The sequence below is a fragment of the Ostrea edulis genome, chromosome 6 (assembly GCF_947568905.1).
Source record: "Ostrea edulis chromosome 6, xbOstEdul1.1, whole genome shotgun sequence".
NCBI lineage: Eukaryota > Metazoa > Mollusca > Bivalvia > Ostreida > Ostreidae > Ostrea > Ostrea edulis.
The window spans coordinates 79,757,928-79,778,214 of record NC_079169.1 but is presented as its reverse complement, the minus strand read 5'-3'; the positions used below and the strand labels follow the sequence as shown (position 1 = coordinate 79,778,214).

The window sequence follows — 20,287 nt, the reverse complement described above, 5'->3', positions numbered from 1 at the left end:
TTCTTTATCTTCACCTTTCATACTTACAAAATGACAAAGTTCAACAATTTTTAAAAAAATGATCATTTTCAAAAAGATGCATGCACATCTTTAAAGTGTCCATAACAACTGTTCAAAGTTTGAGGAATGTCACGTTAGAGGTATAAGAGGAGTTGATTACACAAAATAGGTACCATTTATTCAAGACATGCTTAAAAATGACTGAAGTCCAACTTCAGGTACATTTTTCAACAAAATATCTGATTGCTTTCACAAAGGCACATGCACATCTTCAATATGTATCCATAAAATCTGTACAAAGTTTGAGGAACGTTAAGTTAGAGGTGTGAGAGAAGTTGATTACATAAAGTAGGTACCCTATTACAGAGACGCACCCCGTACGCCCGCCAAAAAACTGATAATGCACAGAACAAGCTCTTACGTATCGAATCAATTGCGAGAGATATAAACACTATATCCAAATGATAATGGAATATTGCTACATAAATATGGAAAGTTGACGATGGAGAAGCTGAAATCATCTCGTTTGTCATAAAGTTAAGTTTTAGTTTGCCGTTAATATCCATTTTTAATAAAATATCTAAGTACGAAGCAAATGTGGAGGATTATGCGGTGTCTTTTATATCGAGTTCCGATGTGAATGAAAATTATTAATAGATAAAACGTCGTCGATATATCTAAATGTCGAGTTTAAGACCACAGCAAGATATTTTTTCTTGTCATGTCGAAGCTTTTGAATAAACTCTGCCTCATAAGAATAACAGTTCATCTAACAAAGGAGCACAATCCATGGCCATGGGAATTCCAACAGACTGTTGGAAGAACTAATCAACAAAGACTACGATAATATTGTCAATGAGGAACTCCAGCATATTTTTATTTTAACTTCAGAGTACTAGTGCGTTGAATTAGAGTGGTGTTAAACAAATTCATTTTTTGGAAACTGATCCTTAGATACAAATATTTCCTTTTTCCATTTTTGATGAAGAAGCAACTGTACATGACGTCAGAAAGTGTAGTCTTTAATCTATCGTAAGGAATGGTCGAGAAAAGTAATAGGTTTTGATGTTGATTTGAAAAATGTTTTGCGATTTCAAATTTACGAAATGGTCTTTAGATTATTTTTAGAATCCTCATTTGATTTACACCACTTCTAGCTCTCTAGTGAGGCAGTATACGTTCCCTCTATACTGTCCGCTACACATTCCACCGCCCAGGGAAGCTTCGTCCGGAACTTCTGAATATTCGGCACACTTCAGCAATGGCATCCACCGTTCACGACGACAACCACAGTAGCCTTCGGACGAAACCACGCCCGTGCTCTACCAGAAGTAGGCCTCCCATCTAACACCACCAGTACGCTGCCACCATTTCGTAACATGTAGCGGGAACCTAAACTACAGTGTACCACGTTAGCTTTTCTAGTGATGTGGTAGAGTCTCTCTCTTGATCACGCAAGTTAAGCATCGACGAGCGTGATTTTGGGTGGGTGCCTACAACATGTCACAAAATAGTGGCAGCGTAGTGACTCCGATGTTTAATGTGAGGTTTCCTTCCAGTAGTCTCTTCGGAGCTCTTGGACTTCGTGTCCATGTGGGTTCGTCCGGGGACGACGGTGGTTGTCGTCGGGAACGGCATTCGTTGCTGAAGAGTTGCCAAACATTCAGTGAGAACTCGCGCTAAGCTTCAGGACGACACTTCCTTGAGTGGACGAAATTGTAGCGGACAATATGGAGGGAACTTATACTTATATATCTATCTATCTATATATGTGTGTGTGTGTAAGGCGAATATCAATCTCATCACTCCTATAAGGAATACAAAATAGAGAGCTGGGAAAACACGGACCCCTGGATATACCACAGTGGGATCATGTGCCTAGGAGGGTTAAGCATCCCCTGTCGACCGGTCATACCCGCCTTGAGTCGTATATCTTGATCAGGTAAACGGAGTTATCCGTAGTCAAAATCAGTGTGCCAATAACAGCCTAACAATCAGCTTGAAACACGTCAGAGAGCATTAGACCCATTCATAGGTTGTATTGGCAAACTAGATCGTTATAATGACAGTAGAATTTGCGAAATGCTGATTTTAAACGAGACTGTGATAATGGAATATTGCTACATAAATATGGGAAGTTGACGATGGAGTTGAAATCATCCCGTTTGTCATAAAGTTGAGTTGTTAGTTAGAGGAATTACAGCACATATAGGGAGAGGGCTAAAACAGGCTGTGCCTGCTGCCCAATCCTATTCATTTTTGAATAAAGTTTTGTTTTTAAAAAACCCTCATACTGCCTCACTAGTGAGCTAGCTTTTCTAGTGATGTGGTATCTCTCTCCAATTAAGTTAAGCAACGGCGAGCGTGATCAGCCCTTGGCCGCTACACGTTACAATACCAACATAACTTAATTCAAAAACTCTTTAAAACAGTGATGTAACATTTGTCACTTTTAACTATTGTTGCACGGTGTGGTGTAACATCAAGAACAAATAATATATTAACAAGCTATACACACTACTATAAAGTGCAGCTAGGATTAAACTTTTGTACAACTTTTTAGCTCCAAGTGAGCTTTTCTGATCAAAATTTGTTCGTTGTCTGTCGTCGTCGTAACTTTTCACATTTCCATCTTCTTCTCAAGAACCACTGGACCAATTTCAACCAAACTTGCCACAAAGCATACTTGGGTGAAGGGCTTTCAAGTTTGTTCAAATGAAGGGCCATGTCCCTTTTAAAGAGGAGATAATCACAAAAATAGGGTGGGGTCATTTAAAAATCTTCTCAAGAACCACTGGGCCAGAAAAGCTGAAATTTTCATGAAAGCTTCCTAACATAATGCACATCCAAGTGTGTTCAATTCATGGCCCCCGAGGGTTGGATGGGGCCACAATAGGGGATCAAAGTTTTACATACAAATATATAGGATAAATCTTTAAAACTCTTTTTCTCAAGAACCACTGAGCCAGAAAAGCTGATATTTATATGAAAGCTTCCTGACATAATGCAGATTCAGGTTTGTTCAAATCATGGCCCCCGGGGGTTGGATGGGGCCACAATAGGGGATCAAAGTTTTAAATACAAATATATAGGATAAATCATTAAAACTCTTCTCAAAAACCACTGAGCCAGAAAAGCTGAGATTTAAATGAAAGATTCCTGACATAATGCACATTCAAGTTTGTTCAAAAGCATGGCCCCCGGGGATTGGATGGGGCCCATTCCTATTCATACATAAATCGCAATTCACAATTAATTTGATTTGGGTGTATTTTATCTCTTACGTTTTGTTGCTTGTATGGACGGAATAGATTAGGCATTATTGCGAAAGTTTAAAATTCCTTGTGTGATAATATACAATTTTATAGTGTGAAATAAACTTCGTAGGAGAGAGAACTTATTTACGAATTGCCGAGAATCGCTTAAATAGCCATCAATGTCTATATGGCGCAATCTGACTGGCTGATAGTTCTCATGAATATTCCAAGTGAAAGGTCATACGGACGTGACCCCCTATGGGGTTATGTCAGATCCTATTGTAACTATTGTGAGCGTATCTTAGGATCTGATTTTAATTAGATTGTGCATATTCAAGTTTGTTAAAACAATAACTCCCAGGAGTAGGTTGGGGCCACAATAGGAAATTAATCTTACCCAAATGCATTGACACATACGCTTCTCTTACATGTTTTCCTTCATTTACTTTGTACAAAATACGGTAACCCATTACATGTATATGAAAATGGGTAAGAAACATCCTTAACTTGTGCTCGCATTGAGCAGCACACCGCGCTCAAAATGGCGAACAGTCACGTGATAAACATCACGCCCCTAAATGTCAGAGGTCAGACAATGCTATTGTTTATACTTTTGATTTTGTAGGTATAACGTCATGGGAGAATGTTGGAATACAGAGCCAGACAAGAGACCGTATTTTAAGGCCGTATTAACACTTTTGTCGTCGATATATTCGCATACATTTTCCCAGGTATATTTAATTCATGTATATCGAATTTTATCAAATATGACGCATGATACGTAAAAACACTTTCTTTCTTCTACGTCACACAAACCAACTCTAAAGGACTAAATATTTGACCACCTAAATTGACAGTCATGTTTTCCTAAGAATTATGTGCAAGAACAGGGAAACATCGTGTTTGTTATTTTCATTTTAACCTAAATAACCTTGATCCATGAATTATTACATTACAAAGATAAAACAATTTCCGTAATTTTCGTTACTCCAATATATTATAATGACAATTTTTCATGCAGTTTCATTTTTAGAACATATAGCGCAGAACAAATTTCATACTTCCGTCAAATATTAATTTTTATCGTACATACAAATGATAGAATGTTTTTGTTTGTCCAAAGCTACTTCCTGAACCTGAATGTTTGCTTTCAGAATGAAAAACTTTTAAAACATTTAATGTTGGCAAAGTTTTGAGTAAAATTAAGAAAAGTCAATCATGTAGTGCAAATAACGGTAAAAATTAATGACGAATTATGTGAAAATGTATTTTGCATTATTTCTATTATAAAATATATATATAAAGATTCAGTATTTCTTTGAAACGGTAAATTCTTGGGGGGTTTTCGGGTGCAAAGAAAGATTTGATTTTATATAAATCTTCATGCATTCTTTCAGGTTTAACACATTCAAAGAATAAGAGAACATACACCCGTTTTCATATTACAAAACAGGGTTAATATGTCACCCGTTGGAAATGGTTCGTGTCTTGTGAAATGTAGTTTTCCATGAATTAAAGAATATGGCAACAATGCCAATAAATTCTCTACTAATCGGTTGTTTTTTTTTTTTGGTTTTTTTTTGGTTTTTTTTTTGGTTTTTGTTGTAATAATAGTTGTTTTTTTTTTTTGTTGGTTTTTTGTGCTTTGATTATCATTTTCAATTACGATAAAGATGTCAAACGAAAGAATCAATCAAAAGTCAATCGAGAAAATTTTTTGTTTCAAGCGTAAAATTATTTAATCAACATAGAATAACTAATTGATCAGTCTATCAGTACATATTTAAATATATCGTGTCTTTAATCTACCATAAATCATTTTCCCCTTTCGTTTCAGGGCACTCGCCAGAATACTAGTGGTATCTTTTCTAGAAAGGTTAAACAGCGTTTGAACACGTACTCGTCACCAGAAGACACAGAAACAGTGACGTCACTTCTAGATGGAGACTGTAAACCCTGCGTCACAGAAACAGTGACATCACTTCTAGATGGAGACTGTAAACCCTGCGTCACAGACAACGTCTTCATGGAAAATTTATCTGCATGATCTCTGATACCATGCATTTAACAACTACTGATTTGGAACAATGTCTGTCTCAACACTTAGCATTCTTTCAAATTTTCTTGTCCACAAATGGCCAGTATTAACATTTTTAAAACTTTGACAACGAAACTGCTGAATGCTGTAGAAATAATGTGTCACTTAAAAGAGAATCGTGTGTAACACCATGTAAAATAGACATGGTAAAACTAAACTAAAATCGTGCTTTCGCTACAGATTGTCAAAGTGTGCATTCAAATCCTTCTTGATCACTGACTTGAAATGAATTTTTTCTTAAAGTTCTTACAAATGGATGACACATGTTTTTTGGTTTTTTTTTAAATGTTTACATTATATTTTGTCAAGTTCCTCTGCAATGTACATTTTTGTTCTAGACTGGAAACAGATATTGTGTGAATTAAATTCCGGAAATGTTTCATAACACCTTTTAAGATAAGGGACACTGGATATATTTGTGTATTGTGTCCTCTCGCGTTACGAAACAACGATCGTTGTATTTTCTAGTATATAAAATCATCATTTCACAATTTCAATTGAAATTGTTCGAATACAAATGCAAGTAATGCTTTATATCTGACGTTCAAATTTCTTAGAATTCTGGATTCCTAGTATGTATTGAACTCAAGGTTCCTTAGAATCGTACATGTGTAAGGTCAGTTTTTAAATCGAAGCAAGCTACTGACGAACAAGTTGATGGTGCAGGGGTTCCAACAGTCTCCTTTAAAATCAGCATTTCGCAAATTCTATGGTCGTTATAACGATCTAGTTTGCCAATACAACCTATCATTAGGTCAAATGCTGATTTTGACTACGGATAACTCCGTTTACTTGATCAAGATATAGTGTGACCGGTCGACATGGGATGCTTACTCCCCCTAGGCACCTGATCCCCCTCTGGTATATCCGGGTTCGTGTTTGCCCAACTCTCTATTTGTATTGCTTATAGGAGTTATGAGATTGATCACTGTTTGTTATTTTCGCCTTACATGTATGTGTATTCTATATTGAATATTATCCGTCGAGCAGTATACATTGTATATGACGAGTTTAAATTATTCACGTTTCTTTGTTGCTTTGCAAAATTTATACATAGATACAATTTCTAGAACTGTTTTTGAGCTCGCAAAAAGGTTGTCTGTAGATCTTGTAGCATTTTGAGCTTTTAAGATTTTAGCAAGTTATTTAATAGCCTTAAGGAGTAATCAAAATATTAGTGCAAACTTATTTTTCATCTTGAATACTACAGGTACAATATGCAAATATATTTACATTCCATCATCATTTTCTTAAGTCGACATTCTGGAGGTAATAGCAGGCTAGGACTAGGACTTCATTGTAACATCATAAAGCCAAAACAGACATCCATGTTCAAATATTGCGTCACATTTACTGAAGTGTGCATAAAAAATAGGAATTTACAAGGACGTTTTTAAAGTATTACATTTCCCTTTTATCAAAATATAAATGAAAAAGCTGATTATTTTAAAAGATCACGTGGTATGAATACCTCATGATGAGAAGGATACATTACATAACGCGAAGTTGTACGTTACTCGTCACGTTGCATTAATATATTAAGCGAGGTCATAAAGCGAGGTTTAAAAGATGTCTTACTGTATTTGATGTTTAACAGTTATATTGTCTTAGACAAAATCTGAATGTTTTGCAATACTTGCAGATGTTATTTTAAAATAATTATGATATGAACAATGAAGATATATTGATTTCCATAACATGTTGTCCCTGACATTGTCTACGGCTTGCACTATGATGCTGATCACCATTAATGTGATATTATAGTACATGTATAAAGTAAATTCGCTCTATCTACTGTGTGAAGAGTAGTATTGTGTTTTACAAATTGATGTAATACTCAATATACTTAATTCAAGGGCATTAAACGAAATTTTCTTTCTTATAATAGTAACAGTTTTCTGAACTAATGTGTACGAATAAAATTCTGGAAAAATCAGGACTTAATCTGCTGTGCTACTTCGCTTTATAAACATCTCGATCAAAAGAGCGTTTTCCACTGTATCATTTGTAAATACATGTCTCATGCTCCATTTAGTCATTGAGTGGTTTGCTTATTCAATTCTTAAAAGTGAATAGGAAACTATACAATGCTAAACTGTTGAATAGTAAACGGTTTCCTGTTGAATAGATAACTGTCAATTGTTGGTTTAAACCTTGCAAATAAGAGAAAACTAAAAGATTGAACGTAAATTTAACTACATTTTAAACAAGAGATATTTATAAAACACATATGCCCCCCCCCCCCCATATGGTGCAAAATTGAAAAGGGTTATACACACACATCATTTAATTGATAGTAGTATCATAAATTGAAAATATTGAGCAGACAATATCTTCCTATGTCAAGAGTGGATTGACCATGTGACCTAAAAATCAATAGGGGTCATCTACTCCTTATGGTGTATCAAGTTTGGTGTCAATCAAGCAAATAATTCTTAAAATATAGGAGACAATATATTACTATGTCCATTTCAACTATTGACCTTTGACCTCAAAATCAATAGGGGTCATCTTCTCCTGAAGATGTACCAGTGTACTAAGTTTGATGTCTGTCAAGCAAAAGGGTTATCAAGATGTTGAGAGGACAGTATATTACTATGTCCAGTTTGACCCTTGATCATGTGACATTAAAATCAATAGGGGCCATCTTCTCCTGATGACGTACCAGTGCACCAAGTTTGATGTCTGTCAAGCAAAGGGTTCTCTAGACATTGAGTGGCCAGTATATTCCTATGTCTAGTCTGACCCTTGATCATGTGAGTGATAATGTGACCCTAAAATCAATAGTAGTCATCTTCTCCTGAAGATATACCAGTGTACTAAGTTTGATGTCTGTCAAGCAAAGGGTTCTCAAGATATTGAGCGGACAGTATATACCTATGTCCAGTTTGACCCTTGACCTTTAGACGTGATCTCAAAATAAATAGGGGTCATCTTCTTCTGAAGATGTACTAGTGTACAAAGTTTGATGTATGTCAAGCAAAGGGTTCTCAAGATATTGAACGGACAGTATATTCCTATGTCAGTTTGAGCTTTGACCTTTGACAATGTGACCTCAAAATCAATAGGGGTAATTGTCTTCTGAAGATGTACTGGTGTACCAAGTTTGATGTCTGTCAAGCAAAGGGTTCTCTAGACATTGAATGGTCAGTATATTCCTATGCCCAGTTTGACCTTTGACCATATGACCTCAAAATCCATAGGGGTCATATACTCCTTAGGATGTACCAGTGTGTCAAGTTTGATGTCTGTCAAGCAAAGGTTTCTCAAGATATTGAGCGAATATTATACTCCTATGTCCAGGGTAGATTGACCTATGACATTTTGACCTGAAAAACAATAGGGGTCCTCTTCTACTCATAACCAACCCACATATGAAATATCATTATCATCAAGTGAATGGTTCTCCAGATATTGAGCGGACAACATGTGGTCGACCGACCAACAGGTGTAAACCAATATGCCCCTCATCTATGTAGGGAGGCATAAAAAACAAATCCCACAGAAAAACAATTCTTTCTTGATTTGCGGTACACACTGAGCTGACTCCGTGATATCCGGGTTAGAACAGGTCCACAGTACCCCACTCCACGAGGATCCAGGTTAGAATAGGTCCTCAGTACCCCTAGCTTGTCGTAAGAGGCGACTAAATGCGGCGGTCCTTCGAATGAGACCGTACAAACCGAGGCCCCTTGTCACAGCAGGTGTGGCACGATAAAGATTCCACCCTGCCCAAAAGCCGTGACCGCCGAGCATGGGCCTAAATTTTGCAGTCCTTCACCGGCAATGGTGACGTCTGCACATGAATGAAAGATTCTGGAGTGGGACGTTAAACAATATACAACCAACCAACCCAAGTGTTTAACTCGCTTCTTTGTGCTATTCACTGCTGGTTCTCACGCAGGACCCGACTGCATGACCGGTTTTGTCACATACACGTCGTTCAGACAGCGGCGTATATTGTAGTGGCCGGTTGCTCTTAATGAACTAGAATGAAATACAACTAAACCAGTGTTCTATCAGTGTTTTTTCTCAACGTTAGAAATGAGGTTAATGTCATTGCTCTTATAAGTGTGCCATTCGTCTTCAGTTGGTTTGGTCCTCGAGCAAAGGTACAAATGTAAAACTTATACGGTACCAATTTTGATGCACCAGATGCGCATTTCGACAAATAATGTCTCTTCAGTGATGCTCAACCGAAATCTTTGAAATCCGAAATAACTATGAAGATTTAGAGCTAAATATAACTAAAAACAGCGTGCCAAAAAAAGTGGAGCCAAATTCGTCTAAGGATAAGAGCTATGCATGAGGGAGATAATCCTTAATTTTGAAATGAATTTCTAAATTTTATAACAGCAATTAAATATACATCCGTATTTTCAAGCTACTGGGTTGTAGAGACCCTCGGGGACTAACAGTCCACCAGCAGAGGCCTCGACCCAGGGGTCATAATGTAAAACTTATACGGTACCAATTTTGATGCACCAGATGCGCATTTCGACAAATAATGTCTCTTCAGTGATGCGTCAGAAATAGGTGTCACAAAATGGCTATTATAGTAATCTCTTGTTTTATCTTTCTAGTATTTTCTCTATGGAACTCCTTCTAAACTCCGTTCGATTTCATTGCACGTTCTTATCAGATATATCACTATAACAGTTTAAGTTTCTTAAACACGAGGCACTGGAATTCCTCATCCCAAATATCATTGAGTACAATATATGTATCTTCACCGGAGCTAACTTAAGATTTGATCTGAGTAAAGAAAATTTCATCGATCGAATCCATTTCCCTCTTTCGTGAAATGAGTTGATGGTGTAAGGGTTTCTACAGTCTCGTTTATATTCTGCATTTCGCAAATTCTATGGTCGTTATAACAGTCTAGTCTGCCAATACAACCTGTCATTAGGTCAAATGCTGTACCACATGTTTCGTATCAATTGTTAGGTCGTTCTTGGCACACTGATTTTGACTACGTATAACTCCATTTACTTGATCAAGATATAGGGCTCAAGGTGGGTGTGACCGGTAGACAGGGGATGCCTACTCCTCCTAGTCACCTGATCCCACCTCTGGTACATGTATATCCAGGGTTCGTGTTTACTCAACTCTCTAATTTGTATCGCTTATATAGGAGTTATGAGACTGATTACTGTTAGTTATCTTTACCTTTCCTCTTTATACACAGTATCAATGTTGAATAGATGATTAATTCCATGCAACAGCAGGTGTGGCACGATAAAGATCCCTCCCTGCTCAAATGTCGTAAGCGCCGAGCATAGGCCCAATTTTTGCAGCCCTTCACCGGCAGTGGTGACGTCTCCATATGCGTGAAAGATTCTCGAGAGAGACGTTAAATAATATTCAATCAATCAATCCATGCAACAGGCTATATCTGTTAACTGACTGTGGTCAGAGCGCTTTTGTTGTATTTTCAGCTGTTGAATGGTTTTTATCAGCACGGTGCTCAATGAAGGGTGTTTCTAAAACGCGGAACGGAAAACAAAACCGAAGACGGAACGGAAAACGAAAAATATTGTATGCAATAATATTATAGGGAGGTCAGCATTTAGCAAAATAAAAGGTTTTTCATGATTAGGGAAGCAGAAATTACAGAGAGAGCGGGAAGTCATCCACAGAATCCACCGTTTCATATACTTCATACTAATGCATATGTATTTTAAAACCATTAACATAACATGACAAATATCAATGAAGGAAAAAAATCATACTGAAAAAGACTTGAATTTTCAAATTTCATACCCAATGAATAAAACAATTTTCTCTAAACATAGCCTTCTTAAATCAAACTTGCTTTTATTCGTAATTTAGTTCTACACCTGGTATAATGCATACATGTATTTATGTGTCACATCAAATTTTAAAGCGAACGAGTCCGGTGTGTATAAAAGATTTGACTCATTTGGGATGAATTTATGTAAAAGTTCATACATTTAGCCTACCGATATCCTGCGGATTAGTGTTGAACCCGAAAAGATACAACGGGAAAGAAAGATTGAAACAGAACCAATGAAAACTAATAGACCATGGGCCAGTTATCACATTACCTCCCCCCTCTAGGGATTTTTTTACACTATGATTTTTTGAAAGTGTGTATAAAATAAAGGTAAATGAAGGTTGTTTGATAAATTTAGGTTGGGGCGTTTTCAAGATATGACCATTTGAATTTATAAAAATTTTGGCAAATTCAACATGGCTGTTACGGTGTTCCATACCTCATTAAAGACGACACATTGTAAACACAAACAACGGGATAAGGACTTCCCAGAGAGGACATTTGTGAGAAATACGTATAAAAAATAGAAGACAGTGTATTATGGAAAGTGGTACATATTTGTAAATGTCTACCAATTCATGTCTTATGAAATTATACAGTGTATACTACATTCCCAAAATAACATGTACCTATTTTAAAACATCTTCAATACTAAATAAACCGTATGAAAAACGGTTTATTCCTAGATACTATAATCCATAGACCCTATCTTTATATGGTATATATGCAATATTGAGTTAGTAAATATAACTTTCAACATAAAAATCGTTGTCCACATTTCCAAATCTCACACGATATATATAATGTATGGAAGCCCATAAATGTATATAATCAATAAAAAGGAAGCACGTGGATTGCTTTTGAGTATACAATGCAAAAATGGGGGAAACCCTGATAAATAATGGCTCGACTATTGAGAATATGACATATCACAAACAATAAATTAATTTATGAATAATTTAGATTAATGAATTATATAATCTACAATTGTAAAATAGATAAATGCAAGGTGAAGAAACGAACAGTGATCAGTCTCATAACTCCTACAAGCAATACAAAATAGATAGTTGGGCAAACACGGACCCCTGGACACACCAGAGGTGGGATCAGGTGCCTAGGAGGAGTAAGCATCCCCTGTTGACCGGTCACACCCGCCGTGAGCCCCATATCCTGATCAGGTAAACGGAATTATCCGCAGTCCAAATCAGTGTGCCAAGAACGGCTTAACAATCGGTATGAAACACGTCAGACAGCATTTAACCCAATGCGAGGTTGTATTGACGAACTAGATCGTTATAACGACCATAGAATTTGCGAAATGCTGACTTCAATCGAGACTGTTGAAATCCCTGTACCATCAACTTGTTTGTCAGTAGCTTACCTCGATTTAAAAACTGACTATACCCAGAACAAGCTCTTGCATATCGAATCAGTTGAGATATATAAACACCATATGCAGGTGATAATGGAATATTGCTACATAAATGTGGGAAGTTGACGATGGAGAAGCTGAAATCATCCCGTTTGTCATACAGTTGAGTTGTCAGTTTGCCGTTGATGTCTACTTTCAATAAAATATCTAAGTATGAAGCAGAAGTGGACGACTCTGTGGTGTCCTTTATTTCGAGCTCACAGGGATATATCAAATTGACATATGAATGAAAGTTATCATTGTTAATAGACAAGACGTCATCGATATATCTAAAAGTCGAATTGAAGGTCACAGCGAGAGATTTTTTCTTCTCACGTAGAAGTTTTTGAATAAATTCTGCTTCATATGAATATAAAAACAGGTCAGCTAACAAAGGAGCACAATTCGTGCCCATGGGAATTCCAACAGACTGTTGGAAGACCTGATCACCAAAGACCACGAAGATATTGTCAATGAGGAATTCCAGCATATTTTTTATTTCAACTTCAGAGTACTTGTGCGTGGAATCAGAGTGGTGTTTAACAAAGCAAGTTTTTGAATGACTGATCACTAGATATGAATATTTCCGTTGTTGTTGAAGAAGCAACTGGTTATGATGTCAAAAAGTCTAGTCTTTAATGTATTGTGAGGAATGGTCGTGTATAGTGTTGAAAAGTCATAGGTTTTAATGCTATTGATTTGGGGAAAATTCTGTGATTTCAAGTTTACTAAAAGTTCTTTAGAATTTTTTAGAATCCACATTTGATTAACACCACTTCTGGCATATGTAGTCGCACAGTAAGTTTGAAGTTTCTCCTTCACAGTTGTTAACATTTTCGTGAGGAGCAAAGATAGGGACTTGGTAGAGCACTTACTGGATCCAGCAATGCGGTAACTCATATTTATTCGACCCATTGACTGGAATATTAAATGTGTTTAAAACTGAAGCATGGTTTTGAAGAATTTCATCTTTTGAAAGGGCAGTTGGAGTATAAGTATGATTACCAAAAGTGGAATTAATGCCAAGTTCGTTTAAAATACTGTTGTAATAATGAGCCTTACAAACAAAGACAATGTTGTTACTAGCTTTGTCAGCTGGAACCAAAACATATTCCTCATGTAACCTATATAATTCCTTTATCACTTCTGGTTTACTAAACACAGAAGGATAGATGGTACGTACTTTTGTTTTTATGTGTCTAATGCGGGATTTTAATATCCCTCTTATGCTTTTAACCCATTCTGACAATGTATCAAGTTCTTCTTTTTCATATTTAGCCCATCGTCTGGCATAATCTTCGACAGAACTCATAATAGAGATGAAGTGTTTATATCTCTCAACTGATTCGATACGTAAGAGCTTGTTCTGCGTATGGTCAGTTTTTAAATCGAGACAAGCTACTGACAAACAAGTTGATGGTACAGGGGTTTTCAACAGTTTCAATTAAAGTCAGCATTTCGCAAATTCTATGGTCGTTATGAAGATCTAGTTTGCCAATACAACCCATCATTGGGGCATATGCTGTCTGACGTGTTTCATACCGATTGTTAGACCGTTCTTGGTACACTGATTTGGACTGCGGATAGCTCTGTTTACCTGATCAAGATATAGGGCTCACGACGGGTGTGACTGGTCGACAGGGGATACTTACTCCTCCTAGGCACCTGATCCCTCCTCTGCCCAACTATTTTGTATTGATTTTAGGAGTTATCTTCACCTTTCATAGTATTGAGAGCAGCACATATAGCAGGGGTTCACAATGTTCTATCAGATCATTGAAGCAGACAGAAAATCAGGGTCTGCCGGACAGAATGGTCCCTGAAACGGTTGTACAGAGGATTTGGATTCGATGTTAAAGTCCTCACATAGATCTGTTTGTATCAGCACTGAATCGCAAACTTCCAATTTACTGTTCGAAGTAGAGGGACCCTCAAGTATTGGCGGTGGAAAGCTTGTCAATTTCATGGAAGAGGATGCTGGGATATGCGTTTCCCCCAATCGTATAGATACCATGAATGCAAGACCATGCGTCCAGGTTCAATTGCAGAATACTATTATTAGCTCCGAGGTGGCTACGCAGACCATGGTTAACTCGGATTCTCAGCTTGGTGCACGACTGCCGTCAATAATTCATCCTCATCTAATCTCAGATAGATTTGTCGAGGCTGAATATTTGGACTGACGCCTCTTCCAAATCTCGGACCAGTGTCACACAAATTGATTTGGGAAATGTTGCCTGAACTTCGGCCGCTTGTTGCGATTAAAATGGATCAAACTGAATTTCGCGGGTAGGTTAAGGCTTCCCGTAGAATATCACAGTGCACTTTGTGCCTTTATTTCTCCGATCTACTAACATGACGTCATAATGGAACATGACGTCACATCACTGCATACTTGAGCTGTTATGACGGGGAGAGTGTCAAAAACTTTAGACTTTATTTCAAACTGCCTGTAAGATGTCAGAACGCTATTGCATAATTCACGTGTCTGAATTGTATTTTAAACTCTTATATGTCCGAATGTTTTAATATAGGTTGTTTAATTACTCTTGATTGAAATTAAGTGTGTTCAAACTGCTTTCGAAAAATATACTTTTGAAATGTACTCTGTTTTATATCAGTGGTAAAAGGTAGAATTTTTAATGTGTTTATAAAAGAGTCTAGCGCAGGCAATTAATGAGAATTCATTTGACTTCTAACTGTTTACTTAAATCGTAAGAGGAGTTAGTTCTCTACCTGAATCTTGCTTGGGAAAAATGTGTGATGGCTTTGTTTGAATACATATTACCCTCAAATGTGTCGGTAAGTTGAACTCTTCATGGAATACATGCATTTTGTACGCAAGTAATACTACCATTTTTCCCAAGCACATTTCGGGTTCACAAGATTACGGTGAGTTTATTTATAAAACAAAATGTTTAAACAGCTGCGCTGAAGCGATTTATGTGAAACACTTCAAACAATTATAAATGAACGTCACGTGATCAACGACGTCATGTGATATCATAACAAATATGTTAATATATAGCCGAGAGAACCTTCTATATAAATTGTCTGTACTTAAGTATATAATTACAAGTTAAAACCAACCCTGCAATGCAGTGTATGTTTTGAACGCATTTCAAAGCTCCGGGAAGCCTTAACATAGCTGCGTTCTTGTCCGCTTCAACTTTTCGTCTTAGACTTAACTCCCTGTCACAATGAAACATGCCTTTCTTGCCCTTACATGGTGTAAATCCAACAGTAAATAAAGTTGACTATTTTTGAAGCCGTTGCAAATGGCCACCATTTCATATTTACCTTCTCAACACTGAAAGAGTTCCGACAGTTTAGGACGCCTTCAAATACATTGGTTATAAATTACACAGTTTTCTCTTTGTTGCTTTTAATTTTTATGCTCAAATGCTTTGTAAAAAGTAAATGTCAATCAACAAATTCTGTATCTCTAATAGTAGTTCAACCTATCATGAAATATACTCGGAACTCTTCCGTATTGAGAAGATACACTTTGTGTGTCACTGGTCTGAGATTCGGAAGAGGTGTCAGTCCAAATATCCAGTCTCGAGAAGACCGTGGGGAATTTCAGTCTCGGCTAACAAACTTATGCTGGCAGCCTGAGAATAGGTACTCAGAATGCCTACTTCTCTCCTCAGTACAGAAGCTGGTGTTTGGAACGGGAGATTGATTGATCCCACTAATGCATCTCTGAATGAAGCTTTGAATTTTTTTGGCTTTTCTGTATGAATCGGAAAAGCAATATAGAACCATGTGTTTACCGTTCTATGCTTTTAAAAAATTGTTTTAAGTCCCGTCGATGGCAAGGTCATTGGAGAACACCTTAGTGTTGTGAGACTCTTCAGGGGAGTGCTTATTACTAGACCTTAAGGAAGCAGTTAGTTCCAGAATAGGATTCGGAACTGGTCTTGAAGGCTTTGAAAGGCATGTCTTTTGAGCCTATGAAGAAATCTTCAGTTAAACTAGTTACATACAAATTTCTCTTACTGCTGGCGATTGTCACAGCCAGGAGAGTTAGCTATTTGAGTCATTTAGCTATTGGGGAATTGTGCACGATCCAGAATTCTACAATTACTTTATTGCCGACGAGTTTGACAAAAGCGGATGACTCATCTCCATTTTAAAGGAGATTGTTATTCCCTCCTTTCCTGACAGATTGCTAGATTTTAGGAGAGTGATCATCACTTGAAAGCTACTGAAAAATTAAGGATCTCATCTAAGGACCCAAGATCCGTACTTCGATGTTTGTCGAAACCTTATAACCCAGTTAGTTTCGCCCCACACTAAAGTGTATATCAAAATGGATCACGTCAGCCATTAGATTATGTTAAGAAATATCAGCCCGCTGTAACATTCCGTCAGTGAGTGCTATAGCTCCAAACTGGGCTTTTTACAAAGGAGCTTCAAAGGAAATCATTATGGAGGCAGCGGACAGGAGGAATCGGACTACCTTCATTCGGCATTATTTGCGGCGTCTGGACCATTATAGGTCACAGATTGGAAGGGCAGTGCTTGAAGTGGGAGATATGGTGGATACTAACACACCCTCCTCCGAACGGTGAGTACAGCTTCTGAGTCTTGATAGGTTCTCAAGAGGTAAGTGTCACATGAAAGGTGAGGATAAGGAACAGTGATCAATCTCATAACTCCTACAAGTAATACAAAATAGAGTTGGGCAAACACGGACCCCTGGACACACCAGATGTGAAGAAAAGTAAAATGAGAGATTTCTCTCGTAAATCTAGGTTTTAAGAGCGAACATGTTATACTTACCTACCCTTCTCCCCCCCCCCTTCCCCCTGTGTTTGTTTAAGCCTATTTTTACCTTATGCTTATGGCTCAGTTTTGAGAAAATTCATATGTTATTAGGTACATGTGCGGAAGTGGGGGATCTAGAAGGAGCGTTCTTCTCTGTGGTTGAGTTGAGGTACTAGACAGGGAAAATCCATAGGTTATTTTAAAAGAGGTAAGTATCACATGTTCGTTCGCAAAACCTGGATTTACGAGAGAAATCTCTTATTTCTTAGACCAATCATCTACATGTTCTAAATCATTGGTAAGTGACTTTGTAACATTTGTAATATCATTGTCTATAATTGCATATCAAAAGATATCATCAGCAAAACGTCTATATTAAAAGGTGACAATAACTAAGAAAAACTAACAGTGTAACATAAATACAAATAAAGAAAGAAGACTTTGTCATAGTACTAAAATTACATGTTCGGAATTTATGACATCCCTGTCCGAAATGTCCGTAACCGATTAACTGTTTCATTGCACTCGGAACTCGCGTGGCTTGTACCTTGTCTCGCTTTCCCCAAGACTCGTGCAGTCTCAAGAGCGAACGTCTGGGGAAAGCCAGACTTGGCTCGTACCTCGTACACTGACCTCGGACGTGATTGTCGCCATACATTCATGTGATCAAATCAAAATAGTTCTCAAAATGGAAAGTGTAGGAGAAGTTGAAAAAAAATAAGTGTCTCTATTTGTTTACCGTTTAAATTAGATAATGCAATAGTTTTGTGACCTTAAACCTTAATGCATTAGTAGATTACAGTACTATTGCATGAGAATTTAATGTAACGAGCATTAACGAGTTGAAAAGCTTTCGATCGTGACGTTATAATACAATGACTCGAAAACATAACGTCAAGCATAAATATTTCGTAACAAATTTTAAATACCAAAAAAAAAAAAAAAAAAAAAAAAAAAAACTGAACAAAAATATGTATACTTAAGATTAATGATGTTTTTTTTCTTCAGAAAAGTAATCTTCCCTTGTCAAACACGGGCACTGGAAGTTAATGTAAATATATAGTATGTGCATGTATAAAAAAAAAAAAAAAAGGGAAGGATGGGACACTCTTTTGAGGCAAATTCGGGTTTGGGTTATTGTGGGCGTTTCTCAAACGGCCTGACGCGATGAATCGTTCACATATACCTTACTTTCAATATCTTTACGGTTTCGTTCCTCTCCAATGCCGTTCCTTCGAAGAAAAAGATGTTTTTACACCCCCAAGTGCCTAAGAATTTCGCTAGACTGTCTTACTTCTAGGTTAATCGCACTGAATCGAAAGGTAAGTTCTGATTGGTCAATGTAATAAACATAAAAAAACTTATTGAAATTTCCCCTAATGTGAGGAAAAAACAAAACATTACTTGCCTTCAGTTTGTTATGTACTTTCTACAAATCTATGGAACTGTTTAATTTCAGGGAATATGTATTCACCGTTGTCACCGTATGAATTTGGTACTGGTTTAAGTTGATAAAAGTCATCGGATAAAAAAACCTGCATACCTCCAAAAGGTATATCATTGTTTCTCACTGCCCTACACAGTGCATCAATGTCTGTGAAAATTTTTAGTGACAACATTGACACTTCATCAATAAAAAGAAGTTCAGTGTCAATAATGTTTGCCTTGACTGCATTACAGTTATCATTACAAACTTTCTTGATATGTTGAGTGGCATGATATCTACCATCCTCTAGTCCAAAAAAAATATGGACTAGCCTCAGGTAATACAGTACTTGCAATGCCTGTGGTTGCAGTTATTTTTACCTTTTTCCCATTATTCTTAAGTACAGTTTTTTAACTATGAACGATTTTCCTATCCCTGGTTGACCCGATATTATAATATTGTGGCCATTTTCCACAGCATGTTCGATCTCACCTGTCAAATCCATCGTTTTACACCTTAAATTCCCGGGAAAAGTCACGTTTGTTTATGTTTATTACATTGACCAATCAGAACTTACCTTTCGATTCTGTGCGATTAAACCAGAAGTAAGACAGTCTAGCGAAATCCTTAGGCACTTGGAGGTGTAAAACATCTTTTTCTTGGAAGGAACGGCATTGGAGAGGAACGAAACCGTAAAGATATTGAAAGTAAGGTATATGTGAATGATTCATCACGTCAGGCCGTTTGAGAAACGCCCACAATAACCCAAACCCGAATTTGCCTCCAAAAGAGTGTCCTACCCTTCCTTTTTTATACACGCACATACTATATATTTACATTAACTTCCAGTGCCCGTGTTGTCTTTACAAATGGCAATTATAAATAATGTGAGTTCATTATTATCATTTACAATGCCTGTAGGTCCTTGTTGGTCATTGCTGTACGATATGAACCTAATCAAGAAAATGCGTGGATTATTATTGTATGTTAATGAAATATGTGAAACTGTTCTACAGCCAATTTCTAACGTGGGAAGCCGATGCATTGCTGCTTCACTCCTCCATGACGAGAAACAAACCTGTTTTACCTATAGCCTTAGAAAGGAATCGTCCATTTAATGCCATGAAGGAACTCGTCCAGATAAGGGGCAAGCATTTCAAATATTAAACATTTTTACTTGCGCAACGTTATAAGAAATTGTAGTTTTAATATTTATAAGAAAAGTATTAAGATATATATAAGTTTAACTCTCATTTAGAAATGGATTGTTTTCTTATTTTGAAGTTTTTACGCATGCATCAGGACATTCCCTCCTGAATGAGATCGCCCAATATTTGACCACACGACACCACCTGCAGCTTCTGACCTGTTACGTAATTCGACCTCCTATTTCTTGCGGACTGGTTCATTGTTTACAATTTGTAAACTTTTGTACGTTATATTTACATTACTTTCTTTCGTTTGTTGAAAGGGACGTGGCAATCGAGTCGTGCCCCTCTGTACAATAAATTCTATACAAACGAAA

General features: G+C 37.0%; 2 protein-coding genes across 2 annotated transcripts in view; both read left to right on the top strand.

Annotated features, from left to right (window-relative positions):
- LOC125647380 (uncharacterized) overlaps positions 1 to 7,287 on the top strand; it is a 62,280-nt gene extending 54,993 nt beyond the window's left edge. Inside the window, exons 22-23 of the mRNA XM_056140930.1 lie at positions 3,883 to 3,988; positions 5,095 to 7,287. Coding sequence (XP_055996905.1) covers positions 3,883 to 3,988; positions 5,095 to 5,304 — 316 coding nt within the window. The 3' untranslated portion in view covers positions 5,305 to 7,287. The remainder of the gene's footprint in view (positions 1 to 3,882; positions 3,989 to 5,094) is intronic.
- A 9,386-nt stretch (positions 7,288 to 16,673) lies between these two features.
- LOC125646533 (uncharacterized) lies at positions 16,674 to 20,287 on the top strand. Its single transcript, XM_048872881.2, has 3 exons — positions 16,674 to 17,136; positions 19,779 to 19,909; positions 20,047 to 20,287. Exons 1-3 carry the CDS (start codon positions 16,997 to 16,999, stop codon positions 20,268 to 20,270), a joined length of 495 nt encoding a protein of 164 aa, XP_048728838.1. The 5' UTR covers positions 16,674 to 16,996; the 3' UTR covers positions 20,271 to 20,287.

Bases quoted from the DNA above. Each gene is read 5' to 3' on its own strand.
- LOC125646533 (XM_048872881.2), top strand. From the start codon at position 16,997: ATGGAGGCAGCGGACAGGAGGAATCGGACTACCTTCATTCGGCATTAT. The intron at 17,137-19,778 runs GTGAGTACAGCT...ACTGTTCTACAG, and splicing joins AACACACCCTCCTCCGAACG to CCAATTTCTAACGTGGGAAG. The intron at 19,910-20,046 runs GCAAGCATTTCA...CTTATTTTGAAG, and splicing joins GGAACTCGTCCAGATAAGGG to TTTTTACGCATGCATCAGGA.